The sequence below is a fragment of the Manis javanica genome, chromosome 11 (genome assembly GCF_040802235.1).
Source record: "Manis javanica isolate MJ-LG chromosome 11, MJ_LKY, whole genome shotgun sequence".
In the NCBI taxonomy this organism is placed as follows: domain Eukaryota; kingdom Metazoa; phylum Chordata; class Mammalia; order Pholidota; family Manidae; genus Manis; species Manis javanica.
This window is the reverse complement of record NC_133166.1, coordinates 89,269,044-89,296,714: the sequence shown is the minus strand read 5'-3', so window position 1 is coordinate 89,296,714 and position 27,671 is coordinate 89,269,044. Positions and strand designations below refer to the sequence as shown.

Here is a 27,671-nt window from a genome sequence, read left to right as displayed (position 1 = left end):
CCTTATCACCCAACCTTCATTTTCAGCATCTGTTGAGTACATTCTGTGTACCAAGCTCCGCTAAGGGCTATAATTGCTTAGTTGTCTTTTGCTCTGCTGGACTCCAGGCTCCTTAAGAGTAAAGGGGATTGTGTCATGATCTGTTTTTGTTTGTTTTAAAATCTCTGGCTGCTTTTACAATGCCTGCCCATAGACCTCCCTAGACATTTAATGATTGAAATTTGTGTAGAGACATTTGAGGAGCCTTTAATTTAAATGTGTATTAAATTACTTTAATGTGTGTTCAGTCTTTCATCATTCTAAGTATTTTTTAATTGAGGTCGTTTTTTATTGCAATTTTTTGAAATCTAATACATTTCAGAAACCAAAGCACAGATGTAGACACATGAAAATTAAAAGCTGCAAGAAACCAATCCTTGAACTTTAAATGTCTTTTTTAAATTAGACACTTTGGTGTATGATAGAAATTCTGTTCCAACTGATAAAATATAGTCCTTTTTAAAAATATACAACAGTCACCTAAAATATAGACTCAGTGTAGATTCTATTCAGACTCCATAAAGTTACCAGTCCATTTAGTAGACCATTAACTCAAGAAATCAGCTCACCGTTTTTCACTAGCTAGGAATCAGCAATTCATAATGAAAATCCTTACTTTATACCTGTGGATGTCTGTTGACCACTTCAAAAACAAGTATTGGAAAAGCTAGAAGGGCAAGGCCTCTCCTCATAGCACCTACCTTAATTTCCCTGTTTCCTCTTCCCTGCATTGCATTTTTCCAGTCATTGTTGTTTTTCCCTCCAGCCTCCCTCCCTCGCTCTTAACAGTGCAGCTAGGGAGGCCGTTAGCCAGTTCGCCTGGCACTAACTCTTGGAAAAAGCTAATGAATGGCCACAAGCTGGCTAATTTGGGAGTTCCCTTTTGTTTCCCCCTCCACTTACAGAAGTTGAGTTCCTGAAATAGTGGTGACAGCCAGGTAGGAAATACTTATCCTGTCTTATTCCTAATTTGAATTTTTTACTCTCTAAATAATATAGTTGAACTAACATAAATAAAATGTGTATTTCTACACTGTTTTCTAAGCGTGGCTTGGGATTCCATTTCAGGCACTGGGTGAAACGTTGCGGCATGTCTCCGGGAATAGCAGGGCCAGGTGCTCTAAGCACTCAAGCAGGCAGAGCCCGCCTCGCTGTTCTGTGTAGACCCAGGCACTGTGCTGTTTACTCTGCTTAGCTGAGATCTCCAGCTCTGGCACCCATAGTCTGCCATGCTCTGAGCCCTTCCTCCATCTTCTTTCCCATTAAAATACTCCTAGAGGTCAGACTGATAAAATCTAAGCTACTTCCCTCTAAAGCATAGATGAGTCTTAACAATGCGACCTGTGTACCTAAGTGTAGACCATGGATAAGCTAGAAAAATAGCCCTTCAGGGGTGTACAAGGCCCTGGTGGAGCCCCAGTCCTCTGTCCATAGCCTAGGGATATACTGTAGCCTTTTGCTGACCTTGAAAAAATGGTCACTAACCTCCAGTGCCCTCCATAGAGGTCCTTAGAATCCCTGCATCAGAACAAGCAGGGTTTTTTAAACCTCAGTAGCCCGAAGACTAGGTTGGGACATAGCCATCCACAAAAAGGCCTTGGATGTGCTTTATACCAGAGACAGTCACCATTCCAGCCTCTTGACTGGACTGAGTTCTTGGACTGGAAGTTCCCAGACATCCTGGTCCTTCTCATAATGACCTCAGGACTTGTGCTCTGCATTGGAGGCTCGCTGCTGATGCATGACCGTCTGACTGAGGTCACCTCTGTGAGTCAAACGAGGAGGTTGCATCACTACTGAGGAACTATTGGAGGACGTTTCAGACAGAAAACCATGTCAGGCAGGCTTTCAACAGTTCCAGAGACAAAAAATACCTGGTGAGAAGGTTTGGCAACTCTACAAGGAGAAAGAATCTTAGTTGCCAGCATCTTCCAGTTCTTTGTGCAGTGCTGATGTGAGTGGTTATTCTGACGGATGGTCAGAAAGGCTTGTGCAGCTCCCAGTCAGAGCCGGCTGCTGAGACTGGGCACTCACAGGCCTGGCTGCTCTCTCACATAAGGAAGATTTCACAAGCTTAGCCTGTTCTGACTTCAAACTTCCTTGGACTCATTATCTGGAAGCCTGACCTGGCATTTGAGGGCCTTGGTGGGGCACTCTAATGGCAGGGCCAGCACTTGCCTGGGTTAGTGGGGTCAGCCACCCAGTGGGGCTGTTACCTGCCTGGTAAAGCAACCACCAGTTCCCATCTGCAAAGCCTGTAGCCAAAATCTGAAGGGTACTGGGATTTACTCATGGGTTAAATTGAACAGACATTGGTGGTTCTTGTGACAGGCTATGACTTAGTGTCTTGTCCTTCTAGGGCACTCTCCCCTCTCTACTCCAAAAAACCAAAAACCTTAGGTCGTAATTAAATAAAAGGGATTCCAAATATCTGGACTCAGTTAGACTAGGACCTATGGGTCTCTAGTGATCTTGGCCTGACGGGATGAGTGCTGTTAGATGTAAAGCAATAAACACAAGAGCGTCTGTTGATTTAAAGTTAACAGTTTATTTGCATTTTAAAAGGACAAAGCCCTTTTGAGAGTCCCACTGGGGGAGCTTGGAGACAGAAAGTAGCCTTCCTGGCATTCCTGAAATTGTACCATTACCTAAAAGGCTGACCCGGGGAAGTGGAGTATGAGCAATAGAACCCTGTACATCTCTGTAAGGAGCGCTGCGCAGGGATGGTACCAGGCTGTTTCCCCTGACCCAGCCACCCACTCCCGCTCTCACAGGCGCTGCTAGGAGACAGCGGCAGCCAGAGCTGGAGCACTGGCACGATGGAGAAGTACGGGCGCCTGGACCGTGAGCTCCAGTCAGCCAACTCCCATTTCATTGAGGAGCACCAGGCACAGCAGCAGGTACCAAGGACCCGCTGGCCCACGGCAAGGGGTGGGGGCCGGGCACCTCCCTGGACCCGCTGCCCGCTAGGGGGTGACCTGCACCTGCCTGTGTCCACATGCCTGTGACTGCATGTAGGAAGGGTTTTTAAAACCTCCTTTAGGGCATGACTGTCTCAAGAGAACCAAGCTTGGTTAGGTTTCTTAGCAGAAGCAGATCGGACATCCAAACCTGACAGTCAAGGCCACTGAATTAAAAAACCACCACCACCACCACCTCTTCACCGGGCTCCACTTGTATACTTGGTTTTTGTTCATTTCAACAAAGGCACTTGCAGAAAAACTGAGTCCTTGTTTCATTGAAAATTATTGTTGGTTCCATTATAGGTAAAAATGGTTGCTTTGGAGGCCGTGAAGGGATAGAAGAAAGAGAGGTTGATTATGTCTGCATAGTTGCTTTTGATAATGTGGTTGTATTAATAAAAGGAGGCCAGTGATAATATATCTGGGGATTTGAGGATTATCTATCCATTTAAACTGTTGGTACTTAAATATCGTGTTTTATATATACATATAGCTTATGTATTCTTTTGTTCTTTTTCCCATTACCATGTCTGTGTAACCAGTTGTCCACTTAAATTGCTATTAACCAAGCAAACTTTTTTTTTTTAATAAAAAGTGAGGAGGCCAGAACACAATTAGAAGTAAATATTTACAGCTCAGTTGTTGTCCTTGAGGAGTAAGGCAGGGACTCTGTGTGCACAGTTTTCCCACATGCAGAGATTGGCCAGGAACTCGCTGGTATTTAAGCTGTGGCAGTCAGTGTGGACTGAGACCTGACCCTGGCTTGGGCTTCCTTTTCAAGCCTCCCACGTGTCAGTGGTCACTGCTTAGGTGCTTTTGGCCCTGGTCTGTTCCCTTGTTGTCCAGCCAACTGGGCCAAATCTCTCCTGGTAGTTTTGAGCCCCATGACTCCTCACAGGTTGGATGAGCAGGAGACACTAGAGCTGGACAACCCAGCCCTGTGAGCTTGAGTTCACTGAGGCGGTGTCTGGGCCTTTGATTTCTGGGCTTCGCTTCTGAATGCGAATTGTCCCAGGCTGGCAAAGAAGCTAGCAACTGCGACAGTGCTGGGCTTGGAACCAGGTAAGATGGGTTTTAATTGCTTTTTTCCCATTTCTCTGGCACCAGTTGATCGTGGAACAGCAGGATGAGCAGTTGGAGCTGGTCTCTGGCAGCATCGGGGTGCTTAAGAACATGTCCCAGCGCATCGGAGGGGAGTTGGAGGAGCAGGCAGTGTGAGTAAGGAGACGCCCCTCTTGCTGCAGGGAAATTGAGGGAAAAGCCATCTTACAGGACCCCGAAAAAGCCTGACAGTCACGTGGCCAATAAAACCAAAAACGGTTTGTTTCACAGACTAGCCTCTCCCAAAGAAGCAAATTTATTAGATATAATTTTCAATGGGGTTTAGGTAAGATTATAATTTTTCAGTATCTGCAAAAACAGATACAAGTTCCTCTGAGCAGATACTTAAGGTGTCATTATGAATGGGAGTGTGAAACAGATATGGCTTCCGTGACCTTGGTGGGGATTTGTGTCCCAAAGAGGACAGGACACGAGCTAACTCCGTCATCCCATAATGCTCCCATTACATCAAACAAAACGTTCTGCTGTGCATTTTAACTTTAAGAAAAAAAGCTTAGAAAGTTAGCTCAAATTAATAAAAAAAACATCTTCCCTCTCCAAAATGAAAAGTAATAATAAGGCACATAAGAAAGCATAATCGGGCTTATTTGTTTCCTTAAGGAACAATCTCCTTCTACACTCTGAAGTATGACACCAAAACCAGCATTCTTAAATTTAAATGCTACCACATAATACCTTTACCATTTCACGAAATTTTTCTGAAAAACAAAAGTGCACTAGGATATTCCAGGAACTCTTCTATCTCAGTCTTGTGTTCAGTTTAGGCACTCATTCATTGTAAATTCAAACTGAGCGTCTGTTCTACAGGATGGCCCTGGGTATTGATAAAGGAAATAGACAGTGTCACTGCCATCAGAGAGTTTACCGTTTACTGGGTAGCATGGACGTTACGTGAATGAGCTCAAGTCATTAAGTGGTGACAGGGAAGTGGGGGCTCAGCTGTGAAGGCATGTGCCTGGAGAACCCTAACTTACTCCAGCTGCAGACCTAACCTGTTCTAAGGCCCTGGGCAGAGAGGTTTCACTGGAAGGAGGAGGAGAAGATGGCAGGTAAGCAGGGAGGGTGAGAGGAAGGTCCGCCAGGAGGGAGGAAGAGAACCTGTGAGAAAGGGCTGGACCAGAGGGGGTTGGTGTGTCCCGAGCGCGGGGACTGAGAGGGGAGCTGCCGAAGTCAGGACAGGGAGGCCAAGGAGGCATCAAGGAGGCTCAGAGGCCGGGTTAAGGACTTAGGGCTTAGAACTCTAAGGCTGATGCAGACCAGTGCAGGTTGTGAGGGGAGTAATCCCCTGGTCAGGTCTGCGTCTTTGGGGGGCCCATCTGTCTGTCTGTGGTTTAGAGGATGAACCAAGCATCGCGGAGCAAGACTGGAGGCAGGGAGCTCAGGTGGGAAGCTGGAAGAGCAGGAACCTAGGCATGCATGTTTAATTTCTGTCTAAAATGCTTTCCTGTCCTCCAGTTCCAGTTTGGGGGTGAGAAGGACTAATCGCCTGAGCTGCTCCTGGTTGGGTAGATGATAGAGCCGCACAGACATTCAGCTGAAGATGGTGAATTGAACGCACTCTTTTATCTCTGCTCCCTCTCTAAAGCCCACTAGAAAGAGGGATTTCCTTATGGCACACCACCTGTGGGAACATAGAGCACAGAAGAAGGAACAATACCGTAACATTGTAGATCCTGGAAAAGTAGAAAGACAAATGGTTACTGACTCAACAGACTGGAGAAAACTGAATCCTCAGCCAGGGCAGGGGAGAGCCAGGGAGTGGCCCGCGTCCACCCCAGCTGGGGAGAGCTTTTGCTCACCTGTGGCCCTGTGCACCCTGAAAGGTGATGACTCATCAAGTTGTGACCGATTGTGTTGAAAGGAAGGGAGGAGAGAGGTGGGGAGGGTGCAGAGGTGGGGAGCGGAATGGAGGAGAGCTGAGCCCCAGCCTCTCACGGCGCACTCAGTAGGGTCAGGATACTGAGGTGCAAGCATCACTGAGAAAAATGGAGAAAAGTGTGAGCGGTTGAAAGCAGCTGCCCTGGGAAACAGGAAGAGCTGGTTTTCTCTAACAGTCCTCGTGGGACCATTTAACTCTTCCATCTGTGTGTGTATAACTTTGATTAAAAGTGATGTGTAAACTAGAAGGAAAAGAAGGTGGTTCCTGGTCTTTGACGTTCGCTGTCCAGTACCCTAGCCACTAGCCACAGGCGGCTGTTGTGTTGGGGAAATATGGCCAGTCTGCATTTTAATGTGCCCTGAGTGTAAAATGAACACCGGATTTTGAAGACTTACTATTGAAAAAAAATTTAAGTAGTTTATTATTTTTTTCCTAATTGCATGTTGAAATAATATTTTTGTATATACTGAGTTAAGTAAAGAAGATTATTAAAATAATCACATTGGTTTTCTTAACGTAGCCACTAGGAAATACTAAACGGCATTTGTGACTCGCATTGTCTTTCTTTTGGACAGCACTGAGCTTGATAGACCTGGGCTAGCAGCTGGGTTAGTGTGTGTCCTTGGGCTGGAAGTTAAATGACTTGCCCATTTTGTCTTCAGGAGGAAAAGTCATGCCCAGCTCACAAAAGTAGGCCTTGTTTTTCCCAGGGTTTGGCCCTGCTTGGGTAGGTCTGCCAGCTGCAGGGCCAAGATGCTACCAGGACCTAAGATAAGCTAAAAATGTTTCAATCTGAAAATTCAGGCAAGGGGCAAGACTTATTTATCTTGTTGTCAACACGGGGTTTATTTAATAATTGACTTAATGAGGAGGTGGCCACCCCGAATCCTGCAGGGCCGGCAGGTGCCTCCCATGGGCACAGACCAAAACCAGTAGTTTCTCCTGCCATCGATGCTGACAGAGTAATCACGCCTTTTTAATAAGAACTCTGGTCATAATTGGTATGTTACATTATATCCTCAGGATAATCATATGTTAATACAAAGTTGAAAAGTGTAGAATGTTTAGTAGTTTATGAAATAAACACTGTTGGCATAAGAGTGTTTTGGTGTTTTCCATCCCAGCTGCACCTTGGACAGCAAATAGTGTCAGCCTCCTGGAGCCGTTTCTCTTGTGGGAAAACACTGGTGTCTCCGTGGGTGTAGAGGAGGAGCACCCCACCATCAGGAATGTCACTCCCAAGGCCTCCCAGCTTCACGCTGAAGCTCAGAGTTCTTTAAAGACCGGTACTTGAGTAAAGTGTGTTTCTTGACACCTGTTACTGTGAAGTGCTTTGTATTCCCGGGCACTCCAGAATCTGGCAGGGAGCTGGGCTGGTAGGAGTACCCCATTTTACAGATGAGGAGACAGTCCCAAAGAGTTGTAGGGGGCCTTGTCCAAGGTAGCGTGGCAGGCGAGTGGCAAAGCCTGGTTGTCTGACTTCACATTAGCCTTCTTTCCACTGTGCTGCGCAGCCACTGAGTTTGTGTTTTTGTAAACTCAGGTCCATACCACCTCGTTGGCAATTCTGAGATCTAGAAAGCTCTCGAACATTTTTTTTTTTAAGTTTGTGGCAAACTCGTGTTTCAGAAAACCCTGACCTGAACTGACCGCACCTCTGATTCCTCGTCATTTCTCCATAGACACATCAGCACGTTTGATTACAGGGACTACCCCAACCTGCTTGAGGGGCTGGCTAACACACAGCATATGCAACCCACTACTTTTATAAATTCCCCAGATTCTCAAGTCAGAAAGTGTCTTATCCCAACATACTTTGTCCCAAGGATTTTGGGTAATAGATTGGGGGCTCTCATCCTCATGTTGCCCGATTCCTGTTCACGAGGACTGAGGTCTCGCTCTGGTTAAAGTCCATGGCCAGTGCGCTGCCCAGACGCGGTGTTTACCAGCCCCCTTCTCGTTCCAGCATGCTGGATGATTTCTCCCACGAGCTGGAGAGCACCCAGTCTCGGCTGGACAATGTGATGAAGAAGCTTGCAAAAGTATCTCACATGACCAGCGGTATGTATGGTGCTCAAAGCTTAGGAATTACTGAATTCTAGAAGCTGTCTGTGCCCGTCTCTCGTAGGTGCGCCCATTCAGACCCCTGTCCTGTGGCACGTGTTTGATCAGGCTGTCAGGTCAGAGCAGGAAGCCTCGTGCGCACGGGCCTTACCTGCTGCTGTGGCCTTTGCTTGGGGAGCCACGTGTGTGCCGCCACCGCACAGGGCTGGTGGTTTTGGGGGGCTTAGCTCCCGGTGGAGCAACTTTCTTTGCAGTTATGAAATCTTTTTATTTTATTTTCCTGCTTGTTTGTCAAAATAGGGAAGTTATTTTAAAATAGTAATTAAGACAGTTACTGTTTCTCTTGGATTGACTTTCTTTAATTAAAGAAAAAACTACTATCTTTTCAGAGTAAAGCAGCTTTGAAGACATTTCACTGGTTTTCATTTAAATCCATAGTGAAATATTCCAGCATTTGCACCAGGATGGGGATTAAGAAGGAACAATTTTCAGATCAGTCACTATAGGAAGATTATGTTCCAGTGACTCTGTTTTTTTGTTACTGCAATCCATCTCCCTTTTTACATGAGAAACAATGTATTTTAAATGCAAGGAAGTCCAGTGTCTCTCTTTTTCTTTATTTGGTGGGCATGGCTTGGTGAAGGGAGGAGCCGAGAAACTCCGTGAGGCCGACTCCAGCGTCTGGAACCATGACTCCTCCCACCGTTAGAACCTCCCCTCTCGCTGAACACCTTGTTCTGCTGCTGGTTTCTTCCCATCAGGTGCATGGTATAGGGTCTAAGAGTTTAGCTTTTCGAGGCAAGATTTAAATACATAATATATGACATTTGCTTCCCAGCAGTTTAACACGCCATCAGGTTACATATAGTTCCCTGGGGCTCAGTTTCTGATCTATGAAAAGCAGGGTGATGCCTACCCCTCAAGGTCATTGTGAGGATTAAATGAATAACAATTAATGAGTAAGTGATTAACAGTGTCTCCCATGTATTAGTACTTAGTAAATATTTGTTTAAAAAAAATAGGCAGAAGATCACCCTAAGAGGCAAAGGACCTGTTACATCCAAAATAAAGGGGACGCCGAGCCGGACTCGCCCCCTCCTCTCTCCAGGAGCAACTGCCTTTGTACTTCTAGGAGGCTCTCCATTGCCCGGGGCAGGCGCCAGCGTAGCTCATCTTTCAGGCCCTGAAAAAACGTTGGCAGAGTCTTCTTCATGATTCTCTGTTCTCTGCTCTTCCACCCCGACCCACTCCTTTAAAAAAAAAAGGCCTTAATGAAGTGTTATATAACCAGTTTAAACACCAGGCCTCTCACTAGTCTATGTATTAGTCCCAGAGTCAAGTAGCTGCTTCAGCACCAGTTTTGTTTGGGGAAGAGCAAGTGAACAAAGGTGCATGTGTCCTTGTTTCCCAGCATTCTGAGTATGAATAATTTAGAAAAGTACTTGCATTGTGGTAAGTGGCTCAGCGTGTATAAATAGCACTGAGCCTTGCTTATGCTTTGTTCTATTTCCTCCCGAAAGAAAAGTTTGGGGAGCAAAGTAAGGACTTTAATTATATTTGTCTAAGAAGGAGAGCCAGGAAACAGCATTTAGCCTGAAAGGCCCTTCGGTTTATGGACAGCTTGCCTGTGGTTTTGATCTTACTTGCTTGCTCCCAAAAGAAACCCTCCTGCTCGATGGTGTTGACTTTACTTTGATGATAAGGCGATTTGTATTTGTCTCTGTTCTTTTCCTGACTTTTGGGAAAGTTAAAGTTCCCTGCTTTTTAATCCAGCTGGTCCATAAGCCAGGATATCAGGACACACTGAAGTTTGGTGAGGCAGTAACTGAGCACACAGGCTCCCCAGTTCTTGAGAGGCAGGACGTGGGCCCTCCACCTGGCCGGCTGCTTCCTGGCTAGAAATCAGCCAATACACCCCCCTTACTTCGTTGGATGACTCAGGAGAGACACTACTCTCATCATTCTCCTACCCGAAGAAACGGTATTCTTTAGAGCAGATCCTGGGGTTTCTTCCCCTCACTTTCCAAAGTTCTGTTGTTCAGCTTTTCTCTTTAGGGGAGGAAAATTATACTGGGAGGGAAAAATACTACCCTTGGAGTTCCCTTTGTTCTCTGACTTTTTGAGGCAGGTTTTGAGCTTGCAAAGCTGGTTACACTTTTCACTTGAGATCACAAGCCCTTGTGGTTAGTACTCACCCCTTCTGGGGGGAAGTCTGCTAGGAGAATAGCTCCCTAGGGTTACCTTGTTCACGCTTCATAAAAGCAACTTACCACTTCAAAGGAAAATGGCTTTAAAAGAGCATCCCTGGGTTGTGCTGGCTTGTGAAATAGATGTGTGCCTTGATTTAAAAAAAAACTATTTAATGCATTTGCAGAAGAGAAAGTGATTGGAGACAGGAGGGGTTGGATTGAGGCTGATGGAAAGCTGTTCAGTATTAGAAATCTGGATTTGAGAATAGCTGGATTGGGGTGGGAGGTGGTAGGAAGCAGTTACCTCATTTTGTCCTTGAATGTTGGCTAATCATTTTAATAAGAGTGGTTTAAATTACTGTGAACATTTTTAAATGGATGAAAGAATGCTAGGTACTAGGGTTTTCTTGACCATTGAGGTAATAATTAAACAGATTAAAAATACTCTGGAGTTGGCTGACTCTGCCCCCCATCCCCCCCATGCCTCCCTATGCTCCCCCAAAACCCCCATGCCCTTTGGGGTAGTCCTATTTCAGAAAAGGAGCAGGCAGGCTTGGGGTCTTTGCCCTCCTGACAGTTCCTGGTGAGTCTCTAGCCTGCCTGAGATACAGCGAGGTGATCACCGCTAAGAAGTTACTTGCTTTACACTCTCATTCGGTGGCAGCTCTCTGGGCCAGTGTAAGACTTTGCTATCCATGACATTTACATAATTCCAAGTTTTGTGGACCTAACCTTGCTCTGTGGAAAGTTTTGCAATCTGTCTTCCTAGATTCAGACCTTCTTAAAATGTGATTCTCAAATAGCTATGGCATGCTTAACCTGGCAGGCTGTCAAATAAACTTCTGATGAATAGCCATAACTTTATATTTTTATTTAAATGGAACTCTTATTTCTAGCAGTTGTGCTACAAGTTCATAGGCTAGTGAAATTCCTTTCTATCTGACCCACTGTGGGAAAAGGCAGGTCTCAGGCATGGGAAGGCGGCTTGTTCTTTCCACATCTGCCCAAGTGAAGGCAGCGTCCCGTGCACCGAGCCCGGCATGGCGGCGTGAGGTGCTCGTGGTGTTTGCAGTCCGGGTCAGGATCGCGGGCTGCAGCCGGATTCCCCCAAGGCCTGGGTGGCCTCCTTGCCCTTGGCCTTTCAGGTGGACCCAGACACCACGTTTTTGTGCTTGTTCAAAATTGTTAGGGCAGAAAGTGTCAGAACAGATGGGAGAAAGCTAAGATGCACAGAGTTTAAGACCCGAGACCCAGCACGTCCCTATTACGAGGCGCGCTTGCAGGGGGCTGGGAGCTGGGAGCACAGGCATTGCCGGCCAGGAGCAGGGTGGGCGCCGCCGGCCGGCCCTTTTCCGCCCACGTTCCACGTGACTGTAAGCTGGGGATGGTGGAGTCCTAAGCGAGCTAACCCTCGTGCCCTGCCTTCCAGATCGGCGCCAGTGGTGCGCCATAGCCGTCCTCTTTGTCATCCTGCTGGTCGTGCTGATCCTCTTCCTAGTGCTGTGACGCGGAACCGGCGGGGAGGAGGAGCGGCCGTGCAGGCGGCGTTGCCACCTCCCCTCCTTCCTGCCCTGGGAACCCGGCCTGCCTTGACTTTCCTCTTTGTGACCCCACAATTGAGACAGCTCCCTCGTCCGGGCACGGGAAAGGCCCGTGGGAAGAGGAGGAGGACTGCGCGCTTCCGGCACTGCCTGTCCTGACCTGAGGACAACCTGCCACCGCTTTGCCTCCCTGGACGGCGTTCCCCACAGACAGCCTCGGAGCAGTCCAGAAAAACTTGCAGACTCAACAGATGTTTGCAGTTGCTCATATCATCTGCCTTTGGCAGCTCCTTTCTCCTGCTCAGACCCCTTCCCCGTGCTGGGCAGCGCCCCACCGTCCCATCCAGGAGACCCTGTTGGGCATGCAGGCTCCTGGGTGTGACTCGTTTCCCGTTGTGGTAGCATTCCACAGCCTCTGAGAGCTGGCTCTCCGTGGGGACAAAGGCCCAGAAGCAGTTTGTGACACAAAATGCAGTGATTCGTTTTTTCAGGGATTAGTGCTGGGGTAAAATTGCTTTTCCAGGCATTTTTTTTGTGGTAGGAATAACTAATGGAAAATTATGAAAAGCACTGGGCTTTGGGGGTGCTAACAACCTGTGGTTTAAAGGAGGCAAGGGCGTCAGGACCCTGAGTTTGCACAGCTGAGGGAGGGTGGGGGACGTCCCCGGAGTCAGAGCCTTGCCCCGTTCACATGGCTTTCCTGCCTCCCCGGGGGTGCAACTTGTATTTTTGGACAACCCTGAAATATATGGCCACTGAGCAGCTCAGCGGCACACTCCTGGGTTAACATCCGGGGCTAGCCTTGGTGGCAGTTATTTTATTTATTCTTGTGGTACTCTACTTCGAGGGGATGGGATTGGAGTGGTTAGTATATTACCACATTTACTCAAAAACTGTAATGACAGAAAAGGCTAATTCTGAACCTGACGTTTTTTTACCCTGTGAGTAATGGCAAGAATGGGTAGGTAAACTTGGGTTTTTTTCCCTAAGATGACAACTCGATTTTTATCATCCACTGAATAACTGAGCCAATCCAAATTTAAACAGCAGTTGCTTTAATTGAGTTGTAGTAGCTGAAACTCAAGCTTCTGATGACTTTTTAAATGCCTCCGATGTGCATGTGTACATAGGATATTTGTCGGACCGCCCCGGTGGGTAGCCTGATAGTAACGGAGCAGCAGGGCCGGGAGCCAGAGCCTGGCGGTACAGCTGCGGGTCTCTCTGGCGTTTGCACTTTTTAGGAAGTGCAGCAACACCTGAGTAGACTTCTAGCCAGACTTGTCATTTCCTTATCTTTAGGGGTCCATGCTCCAGCACACTAGTTTTTTTTTTACTTTTGTTTTCCTGGTCGTATTTCATGGGTTTTTGTTCTTTTGGACTCCCCTCCCCCACTTTTCAGTGATTTGCAGCGATGTAGTTGCCCCACTAACTTCTGAATTGCACTTTTTAATAAATATTTGTAACTGTTTTTTAAAGAAAGGTATTTTCTCATGTTTAGGATCATGGTAGGCAAGTCAGTCTTCATGTTGATGAATGCTAAATATAGATTTATAAAACTAAAAAGATGGTTGACATCCATGTTTACACTCGATTTGATGAGTAGGTTCTTTTCAAATTAGCAAAAAAAAGTGATTATTACAAAGGGCTTCATATGTAGGGTACTAGATTATCATTTTACAAAGTTTTGAGATTTATTCAAATCATCTATAAACTTAGAACAAGGATGGTCCTTAGATTTGCATTAAAATATACAAGTCTTTGTTAAATATATATGTGGACTTGTCTCAGTACTGTAAGCCTGCTCGCCACATTACAAGGAGCACCTAGCCTCAGCAGACTATATGAGCGCCCTGTTGAAAAGCCATGCTACTGTCCTGCTGTTAGCAGATCAAGTGTGTCCCACAAAACAGTCTGTGTCCATAGGGCCTGTTTGGAATATGCCCGGTCATTAATTAGTAAGATATTTCCCTGACTTCAGGGACCAAGTTTTGTGACCCTGAGTCTTAATTAATTACTAAATGTTTGGCTATATTTAGAGTCAGCATGTTGACCTCACTAATTTCAGGTGTTTGCTAAACAGTGGGTTTTGTAGACCAAATTCTTGCTGAGGCTGAATTGGGGATTATTTGGAAAGAGAAAGCTTACTTAAAATACAAGCACTGCATGCGTTCTCCCTGTAGGGCCACTACTCCCTCCACCCCGAAGGAGCCGTTCTAGGATAGGTGGCCTCCTAATGTATCTGCCAGAGCTGGCTCTGCTCCACGCGTAACGGCTGGCCCAGTGACTGGGCATCACTACAAACGAGTGTACATTTAAAGGCCGTCCACTCACTCCAAACTGGCAGGCAAAGAGAAAGGCAAGCAGCTTAGGTTTATTTTTAAGGACAAGAATTTCCTCATCAGTGGGGGCACCCAATTGGTCCCTAGGCCTTTTGCTCATAGAACAGGGAGAGCAGTACTCATCAGTGGTGCCCCCATGCCACTTAGAGGCACATCCTGAGGCAGCTGGACTTTTTTCCTCCTCCTTCTGCACCTCGTCCCATAGTCGTCTTTGTAAAGAATTGGCAGATAGTGATGGATAACAGAGGAGCTCAATTTCTGTTCACTGGAAGGTCATTTTACTAGTCAACTCATTTGGGGGGTTGGTTGGGGGAATGAACCACTGAGAGTTTGCCAGGGTGGGAAACCAAAATGCCTTTAGTCTTCAGTCCTAATTTTTTATCTTGTCTTTCTGTACGTGGCCTGGAGAATCACAGCGCTGTCCGTGCGCCTGCTTCCGTGTGGCAACTGGAAGCCTCAGTGTCTGTGTGGCATGAGGATCTTCACGCCAGAGCCGAAGGGGGAGAAACTTGGTGACTTGCCCGTTATTCTCTGCTTTTAGCCAGAGTTAAACAGACTGATGGGTCTGGTAGCCAGCTACTTGGCAACTCCCACCCTTCTCACCTCGTGAGATTAAGGGCTGTGAAGAGAAATCTAGTCTAACTCCAACAGAAATCTGTCTCTGTTAAGTGTTTTACCTTCTGTAAGTGAAGGTGGCGGAGCCAAGATTTTTCTTTTGATGATTTCCCTTGGCTGCAAAGCGAAACCATTACCTTCCTACTGAATTCATAGCATTTGAAGATCTAAGAACTGAATGATAAATATGAGTTGCTTTTCAACTCTGTGGACTCCGGGCAGTTCGACTTTTCCTTGTACTGAGGGATGAATTGGTAAATAAAACAAAATTCGGACTGTCTGGAGAACTGAATTTCTCAAATATGGAAGCACTGTCTCCAATGCTCCCTCTTTGTCCTTTCGCTGGCATTTCTTTCCCTCCCAGATTTTTTAAGAATAATTTTTTTTAAAGAATATTCTTTGTCCCTCACGAGCAGAGAAAATGTGAAACCAAATGGTTTGCAGACTTACAACCCCCGTCACTCTGCGCCTTCCCTGACCAGTTCATGCAGCCAGTGCCCCACTGACAGGCCCTGTGAGGCCTCCTGGGCTCTGCTTCTGCATGAGGGGCAGTTTAATCACCAGGCAGCCCTAATAAGAGGAAGTGGTCTCTGTAATGTCCAGCTGCCCTTACACAACTCCCAGCCTTCACAAATATGCTTATGTTTAAAATAGGTAGATCTTCCTCTCATAAGGCCATAAATATGGACGGTGTCCTCACCGTGGTCACTTGATAATGTTCACTGGGGAACTGCTGTCTGGTGTTGATGAAACGGTTGCCACTCCCCCAGGAGACACAGGAGGCGTTTGCTGCATTGCATCATGGACCTGGTGCCAGGGAGCCCATCCGCTGTCTGGGAAAGGCTTGTCTCAGCAACGCAGCTGAAGGTAGGCAGGTAATACCTTGTCATGCTCACCCCTCAGCCCCACAGTTGGGTGTTTTTTGCACTTGGACAAACACTGAAGCTCTGGAAGTGACTGGTACTGTGGTCAAGTTGTTGCAATCTACATATGTTTGGGAGTTCTTTATTCTATTATAGGCTCAGTAATAATACAAGTATTTGGGGAGGTGAGGAAGAAAGAACATTGGCTTCTCTGCCATAGTTGATGTGTTGGTGCTGTTTCCCTTTGGACATGAGCTTTGTGCAGAAATGTGGTTTCCCGGAGGTGCGCAGACAGGGACTGCCCCAGGGACCTGCCCTGCTGCTCAGGTTTCACAGGCACATTGCATGAACCTGGTTTGCCAGCTGCACTAAGACCTTTGTAAGAAAGTGTATTTTATCATTTTTGTCTAAGAGTATGAGTCACCAAACCCACAAGCCACTTGATTATCCAGGGGGTGTTAGCAGTAAGAGCACCCAGCTTCAGTGTTCGCTGACCAGAGCTCAGGCCCTGTTCCCTGACAGCTGCCAGCGCTCCACTCAGCCAAGCTCTCTGTCAGCCCTGGGCTGGGACCAAGTGCAGGGTTCTTTCCTGCGCTGAAGAAACTGCAGAGACCCTGTGATGGCTGGGAATTGCAGCCCGGCAGTTGAAGTCTGTTCTGGGAGAGACACAATTCCTGATCCTCAGGAAAATAAAGTATCTGGGCCCTGTCATCAGTGCAGGGTGAGGAGAAGCCAGCCAGGTGTCCCTGCTGGTGAGTGTAATGTGATTACAACCTAAGTAACCCAGGCTAGGAGGCTGCCCAGGGTGATGGGTGGCCTGGAAACCAGGAAAGGGCCAAAGAAAGACTGTATATGATCATAGATTCAATTTTTATATGTGGAAATATACTTTCCCTGGCTCATTTGTAGCCTGAAATATGTATAATTAAAGTGTATAGTATGTGGCGATATGCAGGACTAAACCATTGTATTTTTCTTCCAAGGATAAATAACCCATACCATTGTATTTTTAAGTAACTAGAAGGTATAAGCTAAAGTGAGACCAAGAATTGGCCTTGGAGACACCTGGGTGATTTCCAGATGGTGCTCCTCCTCCCACCCTGGAGCGAGACGCTTACAGCCCTCACCACAGGTACATAGATTCTTGCTTCCTCTGCTTGCTGGGTCTCCAAGTGTGGTGTGGGACCAGCGGCCGCAGCATCACCTGGGAATTGTTAGAAATGCAGATTCTCAGGCCCCATTCCTAGACCCCCTGAATCACACACTCTGAGGGTGAGGCCAGCAGGCTGTGTCTAACAAGTCCTCTGGGAGAGGCTGATGCTTACCCTAGTTTCAGAACCATGGCTACTGCATCAAGGGATTCAGGCTGCAGTAAGCCATCCCTGCAAAATAAAACATCTTCCATGGTTTTGATTGTAATCCTGACATTAAACAAATTTTGATGACACTATGAACTTGAAAACTTTTTTAAAATACTTGTGTAAAAAAAAAGTATCTCAACTAGCTATCCTTCAAAGTGTTATTTTTACACCCTGAAGTCTGTCAGTAATGTTTCTTACTTCTGCTCTTGGAATCATGTTACAGCTGTATAAAGAACATTGCTCAGTATTAAAGAAAAACAGAGACCATGAGCTTTGCCCCACGTGGTGTTTTGTTTGGTTGGGTTGGCTGGTTTTGTTTATGTTTTTAGTTCTTTTCATGCCTAAACACAGCTCTCTCCCCTCCTCCACCCGCATGAATGAGAGTGGATGTACTTGGGTGCCCAGGGTCGGGGGAAAAAGGCCTGTATTAGAAATTGTGCTTTCTGAGCAAGCGCTGTGAATTCTTAAACCCCAAAATAACTGCACTGTGTATTCAAAATATTCTGTAGCTCAGGGTTTCAGGTGGGACAGGAGGATGGAAGAGCAGAGGCTAGAACAGAAGAGAAATTCAGCCTTTCCCCCCTCGCTGAGTGTTGGAGCAAATTTCTCAAATTTTCTGTCTCATCTGTAGCTAACACTTCTGGCCAACATTGATGCAAATCTGATACGCCAGCAGGTGATGACCTCAGCATCAGGAACAAACCCCAGTTTCATTTAATTCTCACAACCCCATGAGGGACAACTGGTGAGGCCTAGTTTATGCTTGAAAACAGGTGTGGGGCAATTAAATTTGCCCAAGGATACAACTAAGAAGTGGCCAAGTCACGTGAGAACACATGTCTGACTGGATCAGTACGTGGCCTACCTTAAAAGAAAGATGCCATTCAGACTGCAGTGGCGGCAAGCAGGTGTTCCACTAAGCCCTGTCTCTACCCAGAGAAATGGTAAAGCCGAAGGGAAGGCAAGTGAACCTTGCTGATAAAAGGTTCTGGAGCTTTTGTGTGTTTGGCTGGAAATGTGCAAATGTAAGTGAGATGAAGTTCTTATAAACTCAGGAAAGCCTGGAGACGCAGTTTGAGACCAGGATGAGAATCTTAGTTGTGGCATCCGAACGCTGCTGTGAGTGCCCACAGCTGCCAACATTCCTGGTTCCTGAGATGACACCAGAGCCGCATGGAGGCTGGTGGGCTTTCTGGGAAGCCTTTCTGCTCCCCAGGTGAAGTGGGGCCTCCTGCCGGGGACTTCCACTGTAGCCCTTGGCACAACGGTTTGTCTCTTTTCACAGCTGTAGTGTCCACCCCGGGGATGTGGCATCCTAAAGGAAGGGTGGGACTCTCCCGAGTGCCTGGCCCCTGGCCAGCCCCCTAAGGGCAGCTCCACACTGTGAATGGGGCCTGAGCCCAGACTGGAAGGACAAGACAAAAGCAGGCCCAGCAGGCAGCCTGGTATCCACGGGGGAGCTGATACCCTCCAGGCCGGGCAGCTGTTAAGGGCTGGCTCCATGGGAAGTGTATCCAAGCCAATGCCAGCAGCCCTTCCTCGGGGCCCAGCACTCCGACCTGGCCAAACCCACAGCCTGAGAAAGCTGGACAGAGCTGCCTGCCAAGCAAGACTGCTGCCGTTTCTCAGCAGGTGCTCTGGCTCTGTAGGAAAGAGGGAAACTTCACATAGGATGGGAAGGAGGGCAGGGCAGCCGGGGAAGGCAGGGATTTTGAATTAGCTCCAGAATCAGCCTGAAGATTTGGGGTGGGCAATGGGTTGGGCAGAGGTCCAGGGAAGTCCAGTTGTTGACAGGTAAGTTTGTGGAAGATAAACAAGCAGTTGTTTGTGCAAAGAGTCACAGTGAAGAGCCTTGGTACCAGATTCTATGGTAACTAAGGGGAGGCAGCTAGAGTCGGCATGCAGGTGTCATGGAGCACTTCCCGCCACTATGTCCAAGGCTGCCAAGGGTCCGTGGGTGGATGAGGGGGAGGGTTTCCAGCAAAGGCACAGGAATTAGCTTTGTGAGTGATTGCGTGGAGTTGGGGTGTCACCCAATCAGAGAACCAGCAACAAAGCTGCCCATCAATACCTCCCTGTCCCGAGGCCAGTTTGGAGGACCAGGAAGTCCAGTCATGCCATTGCAGTCCGCCCCCTGGGACACGGGCCTTCCCTTGGGGAGAGGGATGTAGGATCAGGGATGCCTCTTTTCCCTCGGAGGCCAGGCACACTCAGGCCAGCCTCGAGGCCGGGGTGGTTTCCTCTGCCTGCCTGCCTGCCTGGCCTGAGCCAAGCGTGCAGTCTTTGCCCCCCTCCAGAGCAAGGCCACAGTAGCATTTTAAACCATAATGCAGGACTAGCATGTGTAAGCAAACAAAACCTACCCTTGCCTTGTGCGAGGCACTGATACTTTTTCATTAAATATTGGAAGTGACCTATAAGATAGATTTTGTGACCCACGAGTGGGTTATGCCTGCGGTTCTCAAAAGTGATCTGCCCGCCCCTCCCTTTTCCGGAGTGCCAGCCCCATTTTCCCAAAGAAAAACTGGAGCAAAGACCCTTGCACCTGCCCAAGTCGTCCACTGGCCACCCCACCCCGCAGCCGGTGCCCCCAGAGCAGTTGTTCCTGGGCCTCCAAATGAAGTGTGTCCCCCAGGGCACCAGGGGGTGGATGGATGAGACCTGGGGGGTGCAGAGAGCTGGGTTCAAATCCTGCCTCCACTACTTGCTGTGTAACCTTGGATAAGAAGTTTAACCTCTGAGTCACAGACCCCTGGTTTGTAACCCAGGTATCCCTCCCCCGCAGAGTTGCCGTAAGGATTCAGGATTGTGTCCTTACGTCCTCAACAGAGCTCTGGAATATTTGAGAAGCAGGCAGAGCAGGCTGGGAGAAGGCACAGACCGCACACCCTCAATTCCTTGCTTAACCTTGACTTCCAAAATTCAAGCCATGTCTGCGGTTCCCTCATCATGTGTGAGACGGTGCCTGATGACCGCCCAGGCCTGCACCCCTTCTGCGTGCGCAGGTCCCCCAGCTCCAGCTCGTTCAGCAAGGTGCCGTCACCAGGCCGTGCACAGGATAGCTTGCCCCCCACCCCCATAGACTCTCCCTCAAGCCACATGTCTCTTTCAGTGACCTGGAGACAGAAAGCTGCTGTGACACTTTAACCAGATTCTGCTGAAGGCTGTGTGTTTTTTGGCACAGGGGGCACCCAGCCAAATCCTAAAACTGCCTGAGCCACCCACTCCCCTGCCACTGCACCTAACCAATGCTCTTCACTCCACTGTCTCCTATTCCTAAAGGCCTCTTGCCCGGGGCTACTCTAACAGCCAAAGGACTGTTTCTGGAGGCTCCTACATCTGCCCTAGTTGTCACCCCAGCCCCAGGCCACCCCAACTTTCCCCTCTGGCATGTGGGACACAGCCCACTGCTATGCCTGCATCCTCTCCCTTCCCCTCAGCTTAAAGGTCAAGGGAGCATCCAGCCCAGAATTTAGCAACTCAGAGTAGGAGAAGCTTCCGATCTGCTTTTTAATAATTTAAGGTGGACTCCTAGATGTCCATTCCCAGAGAGCCCCAACCCTTTGGGCCACTGTTCAGGCCTAGGGCAGGAAGCACCAGAGTGGGGCAGCCCATCTCCCTGCCTGGGCCCTGCCAGGTCCCTGGTGGCTGAACCACCCACAGCAGCCACCAGGGAGCCAGGGCAGAGAGGCCATGGCTGGCGACCGCCTGGCTGCCGTTGCAGCCCTGTGTCCAACTCAACAGAAGGAAGTCGGAGGCCCTCATGGCCAGGCTGTGCAGCTCCGGCCTTGGCTCTGGGCAGGAGCAGAGGGCAGGGGCGGTGTGGGTGGGGCTGGGCTGGCCAGTCCCACTGGCCGTGGCTGCACTTCCCTGATCTCAGCTTCTTTTTTTTTTTCCTTCAACCTTATATATATATCATAAAAATTTCCCAGAAATTCTTAATATTCTGGCTAGCAGGTAACAATCTCGCAGATGTTCTCACACCAAACCACATGTTCTCCTTTTTGGTTTGGAATATATGGTCAGTGGCCATAAGGCTGTTACTCCAGGACACTTTGCCTATTTCTGGAAAAAGAGCAAAGACGTCAAATGGGAGGAATGAGAGAAGTGAGACTGGCTCAAGGCCAGCATGGCCAGGCACTCCCTTGGGTTCTGCTGTGTGGGAGGCTGCGGGAGCCTGTGACAGAGAGTGGGGTGGCACCTGGGGACGAGGGAGTGCTCAGCGATCAACTGACGGGCCGCTGAACCTCTCCTCCCCCTGCCAGTGAAGGTGCGGGAAGATGTTGACACCACTTTGGGCACAGACGGACATTCATTATTTCCTTTCCCCAGTGCCACATAAATTAATATCCTTAAATAAAATACATAAACAGGATCCTTCCATCTCCCTGGGGTGGTCCCACCATGGAAGCCCTGCTGCAGCCGCAGAGTTGCATGCCACCATGGCCGCGTCCAGCTCCAGCTTTGTGCGGGGCGTTCCCAGCCGCTCCCCAGGGGCAGTTCAGGGCTTCCGAGGGGATGAGAGTGAGGGCAAGGGCAGCCTGCTCACCGTGGGACAGGCCTCTGCCTCAGCACACGAACTGACAAAGTCGCCGAGTGGGCCAGGAGCTCCCTGATGTGAGCCAAGCCCAGCCCTGCAACCTTGGCCCCGTTCACTTCCAGGATCTCATCTCCCACCCCCAGCAGCCCGGAGTACAGCTTCGCCGTGCTCGCATCAGCCATCTCTTGCACGTAGAACCCTGCGATGGAAAACAGGAGAATTCAACATAAAATCCAGATCGAAGACCTGCATCTCTGTGGAATGCTGACCAAGTAATGGTGGGGGCAGGTGCTCAGACAGGGCCCTTCTACACACACACACACACACACACACACACTCACTCACTCACTCACTCACACACACACACACTCACTCACTCACTCACTCACTCATTCACTCACTCACTCATTATTCCACCTCACAATTACAGCTGGCCTTACAACCACCCCCATGGTGTAACTTCATTTCTCGAGCTCCTCTTTTAAAATCTCCCTAGTGCAAAAATAATGCTTTAAGCTGTATTATTATTCATGTCTACCCTAGTGTGAATGAGCTGATCTTTTTCTGAGATAAGCTTTGATTGTAGAATAGGGAAGAAAATAATGTTTACAAAAGTAAAAGAGGCCTAGTGCATGCTTGACACTGTGCTAAGTGGGATTCACTAACGAGGCCCAGTTGCTGCCCCCAAGTAGCTGGCGTGGTGGGAGGGTATCACTGGGGTACCGAATGTGGCTGAGCTCAAATGCAAACCTGGTTTGCTTCATATTATTGTCTAAGACTAGTCCTGGCCTCAGTTTTCCTCTGATATGTCTTCCACACTTGGGATTTGGAGGCATCTGGGCAAGAGCCCAGAAAACATAAAAATTCTTCTGCCCTATTGAAAGCCATGGTGGCTCACTTTCCTTTCTTCACCCAGCATCTCCCCACCACTGACCCCTGAGGCCCTGCCTGGCCAGTATGACCATTCCCAGGTCTCTAAGGGACAGTGTGAGTCTGGAGACAACCTGCTTCTCCTCTTTGCCCCCGTCCAGCTCGGGGCACCCATCAGTGGGGCAGGCTCTGGGGGGCCTCGGTCTGGTGAGGCCGAGTTCCCCTGGGCTCTCCTGGTGACACAGTGGAGACCAGCTGAGGGAGTCCCTCTAGCCTCAACTTCAGCTAAATTGTTTCAAACTCCCCTTCAGCTGCTTCCACCTGAGATTAAAGGAGGCTCAGGCTCTTGCAGGGAAAGCTGGCCCCCCGGCCTATCCCCCAGCTGCTCATGAACAGAGGGATCTGAGAGCCCATGGCCAGCTCCCTGGAGGAGTGCAGCATACAGATGGACATGCAGCTCTGGACACCTGCAGAGCTCACCCAGAGCTAAGTACTGCCTGGGGCCCCTCATTGCTCCCCAGCTCAGGCTCGCTGGCTCTGACTAGTCGGCCATCATCTCTCCAGCCCACCCAGCCCCATAGAAGCTTTTGTTCAGCCCAGCTTCTGGCCCTAACAGAAAAGTGAAATTTTGATTTGCAAGTGCATTGAAAGCTCCCCAAAGCACCTGAAGGTTTGTAGTTCTGGGTTTAGCAAATCTGATCTTTGGACACTTCCCCCCTCCCTGGCTCCCTTCCAGTGCTCCTTGGCCAGGCTGAGCTCTCCTGCAAGGCTGTCTCCCTCATAATATGGCAAGTCCTCCATCTTGGTGGCACAGGGCTGTTCTCTCAGCTCCTGCCTTTTGCCTTTTGTATCTGGGTGTTTTAACTGTCTGCCCACCCTGTCCGCATGTTGGGGAGGCGGGTGAGGACGCGAGGGGCAGAGCCTGCAGAGTCAGCTGCTATTGTGGACGGGCTGTGCAGGTGGAGAGCAGTGAGAAACCCTAAAGAATGCAGCCAGAGCTAGACAGACGCTGATGTCATGCCAGACATGGGGAGACTCGGGGTGGGTTTCACAACTAAAAGTCATGACAGAAATACGACAGAAACTGCTCATGTAGGCATTTATTGTCTGCTGGAAATGCCTTTGTTAAGGCTGCATGATCTCTACGTTGTATGGAGTTAGTAGCAGAAGGCAAAGCCTGCGGTTCTCACATGCTTCACAGAATCAGATGTGACAGCCAGCAACTGAACACCAGCATCTCGATGTTTTAGTGAGGAATGCAAACCAGCCTCAGCTCACGGCCCCTCCGAGACCCAGGAGAAGTGACCCTCCGCTTGTTGAAGGATGGCCTGAGGAAAGGGGATCTGCATGACATCCAACGGCCAACTGGGGGGCAGGAGCAGAGCGCCACCTGGGCAGGACAGGGAAGAGCCCGCACTACCCCAGAGAGGGCACCTGGGGGAGCAGGCCAGGCCAGAGCCCAAGGAGCCCTTGGTCATTAGATACCCTGCCGATGAGATCTCCATGGCAGGTGACAGGGGAGGGGCTCCAACTGCCTGCAAAGGGGCCAAAGGGACTTCCGGGGAGGATGGAGGGCACAGTACAGCTCCCTGTCTCCCTGTTGTATATGATCTCACATTGGCAGATGATAAGCGTATGCCAGTTCCTGCCTGGAGTTCTCCCCAAATACACATTCTCTTTCTGAAGAGGGGAGGGAAGCAAAGTGCTGGGCACTTTCCTATGTGCTTCCCTGAATGTTCCTATGACTCTTCTTGGGTAGGTTTTATCATCTTCATTTTACAGACCATGGAACAGAGGCTCAGAAAAGGTAAGTGACCTGCTGAACATCACACAGCCAACAGAGGCACTGCAGTATAACCATGCTGTTGTCACGGCTCTGTGCCTTCCCAGTGCCTCTCCGGGATGGCCCTGTTACCCCTCAGCTAAGGAGAGAGGAAGTTAAAGGAATAAGCAGAGAGGCAGACAGCCTACTCGCCACTCTTGGGCTCTCACCCTGCCTTGTTTGTGTTTGTTCCTTAGTCTCTTCAATATCTAACACATATAATGTGAGTGTGCTTTCTACACACTCACAAATGCCATCTCCGTGTGAGGACAGACACTGTGCTTCTGATGTCCACAGTGGGAGAAGCCTGTCCTGTCTTCCTCTCACACTCATGTAAACTGCGTCAGCAAACTGCGTCAGAACTACCTGCAATCAACCAGATCCAGCCCTTCTCTCCATCTCCCTCACCACCAGGTCTTCCCTGGATTACTGACATAGCTTTCAAACCGGTCTCCCTGGTTCCATCCTCATCCCACTAGTGTCTGTTCTCAACACAGCCGCCGGTCAGTGACCCTGCCCACGGTGTGAACCAGAGTGGGTCAGTCCCTGCTCCATGGCCCCGCTGCCTTCCACCCACCTGGTGTGGAAGCCCAAGCCACTGAGCTCAGCCTTCTCTCCCCTCGCTGCTCTATCCAGACAGGCCTCCTGGCAGTTCCCCCGTTAGGCCAAGCTCACCCCGACCCCTTTGCACTGCTCTTCGTTCTGCCTGGACTGCCCTTCCCCAGACACTGCACACTCCCCAACACCCAGGGTCTGCTCCAATGGCATCTCCCCAGAAAAGCTGCCTGCAGGCCTACTCCCCACTCTTGGGCTCTCACCCTGCCTTGTTTGTGTTTGTTCCTTAGTCTCTTCAATATCTAACACATTTAATGGGTAATATGTAAAAACATACATTTGTATATAGGAGGCTATCTCCCGCACTGGCAGTGCACTCCTGGGCGCAGGTATTTTGTCTGTTCCATTTACTGCTGTATGCCCAGTATCTGCAACACCCAGCAGGCGCTCACATGACTGCTGAAATAACGAATCACGGAACAGATGCAGGAACTGGCTGTCATCTGCAAAGCTGGCAGCAGGCAGGTTGTTTTCTAGGTTAAATAACTTTGCCTTAGGAGCTCAAAGCACAGGACCAAAGTTTTCTTGACAGAGCCCCGCCAGGGCTGCCTCCCAAGCGCATCTCTCCGTGCCTCTCTCCCTTCTCTCCTCTCCTCCCTGCCTTCCCACCCCTGGCATACCTGTCTTCCTTCTCTACTCATCTTATCTGGGAAATCGCTTTCAAGGTCCCTCCCTCTCTCTGAGATGGATTCTGGCCCACAGACCTTGATAAAGGCCTGAGCAAGTAATTCTGCCCTGAAAGACTCCCAGGGCAGGGCCGAGAACTGGCAGAGTGCAGAAGGGTGCCCAGAGCCCCTCCCTGACCCTGCCAGGGTTGAAGCTAGATCTAGAGGGCAACCAGCCAGGGGCTGGAGCTGGGAGCTCTAGGAATACAACCCTCAAGAGCCAGCCCTGGAAGAGGGAGCTGGACATACAGACAGGCAGGTGCATTCTACGTGCCCAGATATACTTGGCGCCGGAGGAAGGGATCCCCTTAAACACATCAGCCACATCAAAGGGATGGCTGAGAACCAGCAATCACAATCACTCTCCTTTTAGCTCACCAAAGAAAAGACAGCCTTCAAGATTCTAAGTTCGAGATATCAGCAGACAGCAGGGGGACAGTGGGTCACGCCTGTCATTTGTGTCTGCTCCAGCAGCCCCACACCTGACTTCCTGAAGAGACCCTAAGGGGAGAATCCCAGCCCTTTTGCTCAAATGCTCCCTGAGACCTGAGCTCCCCTGCTCAGCCAAAGACCAGAAATGACAGCCAAGGGCACTGCTGGGACTACTGAGGCCCCAGGGCTGTGGAGCCCAGCAAGGGGAGGAAGCATACCTGAGTCCCGGCGTCCGGCCCCAGAGGCCACACAGAAGCCAAAAGTGCCGTTGGGGGAGCGCTGCAGCAGCAGCTGGCTTGTGCCATCAGGGAACACCTCCACCACGCGTCCCACGGTGCGAGCCAGGCTGGGGGCGCTCACGTCCTCCACGCTGAGGGCACGCCGGGGCGGGGCCCTGGATGGCCTGGGAGGGGACCAGAGGCAGAGTGAGGGCACAGGGGGCCAGCACTGGGGCCCAGCCTCTCCCTGGCTGAAAGATGACTGAGGCCTCTGGACTGGTGGTGGAGGCTGGGGCTCCACTGACCTCAGCAAGGAAAAAAAGCCTGATAGGGCTAAGACTGGCAGGTTCCCGCAGCTGTCTGAGGCTTCTCAGAGCTTGCTAGAACTAAAAGCCCCCTTCCCTCCCAAGAGTAGTGGTTTTTAATTTGGGGGACTGTAGAGACCTCTCTGAGAAATCTGATGAAAAGGATAATTTCATATAAAATTTCCAGGCACTAACAAACTCCCTGATGTCCCTCGATGGAGCCCCAGGTAAGAGCAGCTAACCTACAGGGTCTCATCAGAGAGCACTGGATTTCTCCAGCAGGGTCACAGGCCAAGGGCCTCTCTGGGGGCCCTGTCTCTGGAACTTTAATCAGATTTTTAACTGGGCTAAGGAAGCTCTCTGAACTTTCTGATTTTAAGATGTCATTAGATAGTAGTGGGAAGCAGGCATCAAATCTTCCCACTACCCCTTCCACCAACCCCAGATCTTCTTGGAGCTCAGGTGTATAGGGTAAGGGCACTGAGGTCGGGGTTCCAACACTTCGTGGCCCCTGAGGCGGAAAGGAGTGAAGCTACAGCCCCACTGTCCATGCTCTGAGTTCGTCTTCCAAGCCACTTGTCCCCTCTTACCGGCCAGCTGCACTGTGCTCTCCTGGCTCCCCTACCAGGTAGCGGCTGGACCGGTCCACCTTGCCGCTCAGCAGAGAATGGAGGTTCTGAAAGGAGGCAGCTTTCCGATGTTGGCTGGAGGGTGACCCCTGGTGGGAAAGGTCCAGTATTGCAGGTGAGAAACGCCACCTGGCAAGAGGTTGATAGAAACCTGACTCCAGCCGTCAACCTGAGTTTCCTCTAAGAAAGTAAGGGTACAAGCTTTTGTCATTACTTCAAAAAGCTCAACAAGAATCATAATTTACTCAAGTAGATGGGCCTCTATAGGTGATCTGAAACTTCAGTTAAAAAACTTTGGCTGAAATAACAACTTAGCACTAGAATATGAATGATCTCATTAAGAAAACAAATTTTCTCATAATTAAGAAAAAACTGAACACAGACTAATTAGAAAATAAACACAATTTTAGAGTTAAAATCTTAAATATTCTGTGATTCTTTAGTACCCCTTTCATGACCACTTATGCTCAAAGATTTTTACGTTAAGTATGTACTTTAAAACACTGTGCTTAAAAGGATGGACAAGTCAAAAATCCAAGGAGTTCACCCAGTGATAGGGGGTGGCAGTGAGCACAGAGACTTTAGCCTAAGGTTTGGTGT

General features: G+C 49.2%; 2 protein-coding genes across 16 annotated transcripts in view; one reads left to right on the top strand and one right to left on the bottom strand.

Moving 5' to 3' along the window:
* STX6 (syntaxin 6) overlaps window positions 1-17,245 on the top strand; it is a 38,447-nt gene extending 21,202 nt beyond the window's left edge. Inside the window, exons 5-9 of one of the 4 annotated variants that reach the window (XR_005062074.2) lie at window positions 2,814-2,939; window positions 4,110-4,216; window positions 5,580-5,667; window positions 7,970-8,064; window positions 11,686-11,727. Coding sequence is in view for 3 of the 4 variants with exons in the window: in XM_037021118.2 (XP_036877013.2) it covers window positions 2,814-2,939; window positions 4,110-4,216; window positions 11,686-11,956 (504 nt within the window). In the remaining variant the exon portion in view is untranslated. The other 3 variants (XM_017657062.3, XM_037021118.2, XM_017657070.3) reach the window with 3 other exon arrangements.
* A 3,226-nt stretch (window positions 17,246-20,471) lies between these two features.
* The window catches only part of KIAA1614 (KIAA1614 ortholog), a 33,120-nt gene continuing 25,920 nt past the window's right edge, over window positions 20,472-27,671 (bottom strand). For 2 of the 12 annotated variants that reach the window (XM_073216837.1, XM_073216840.1), the window contains 3 exons: window positions 27,033-27,160; window positions 26,138-26,322; window positions 20,472-21,714 (listed from right to left, as the gene is read on the bottom strand). In XM_073216837.1, the coding sequence (XP_073072938.1) occupies window positions 21,521-21,714; window positions 26,138-26,322; window positions 27,033-27,160 (507 nt within the window). In that variant the 3' untranslated portion in view covers window positions 20,472-21,520. The other 10 variants (XM_073216836.1, XM_073216841.1, XM_073216838.1 and 7 more) reach the window with 10 other exon arrangements.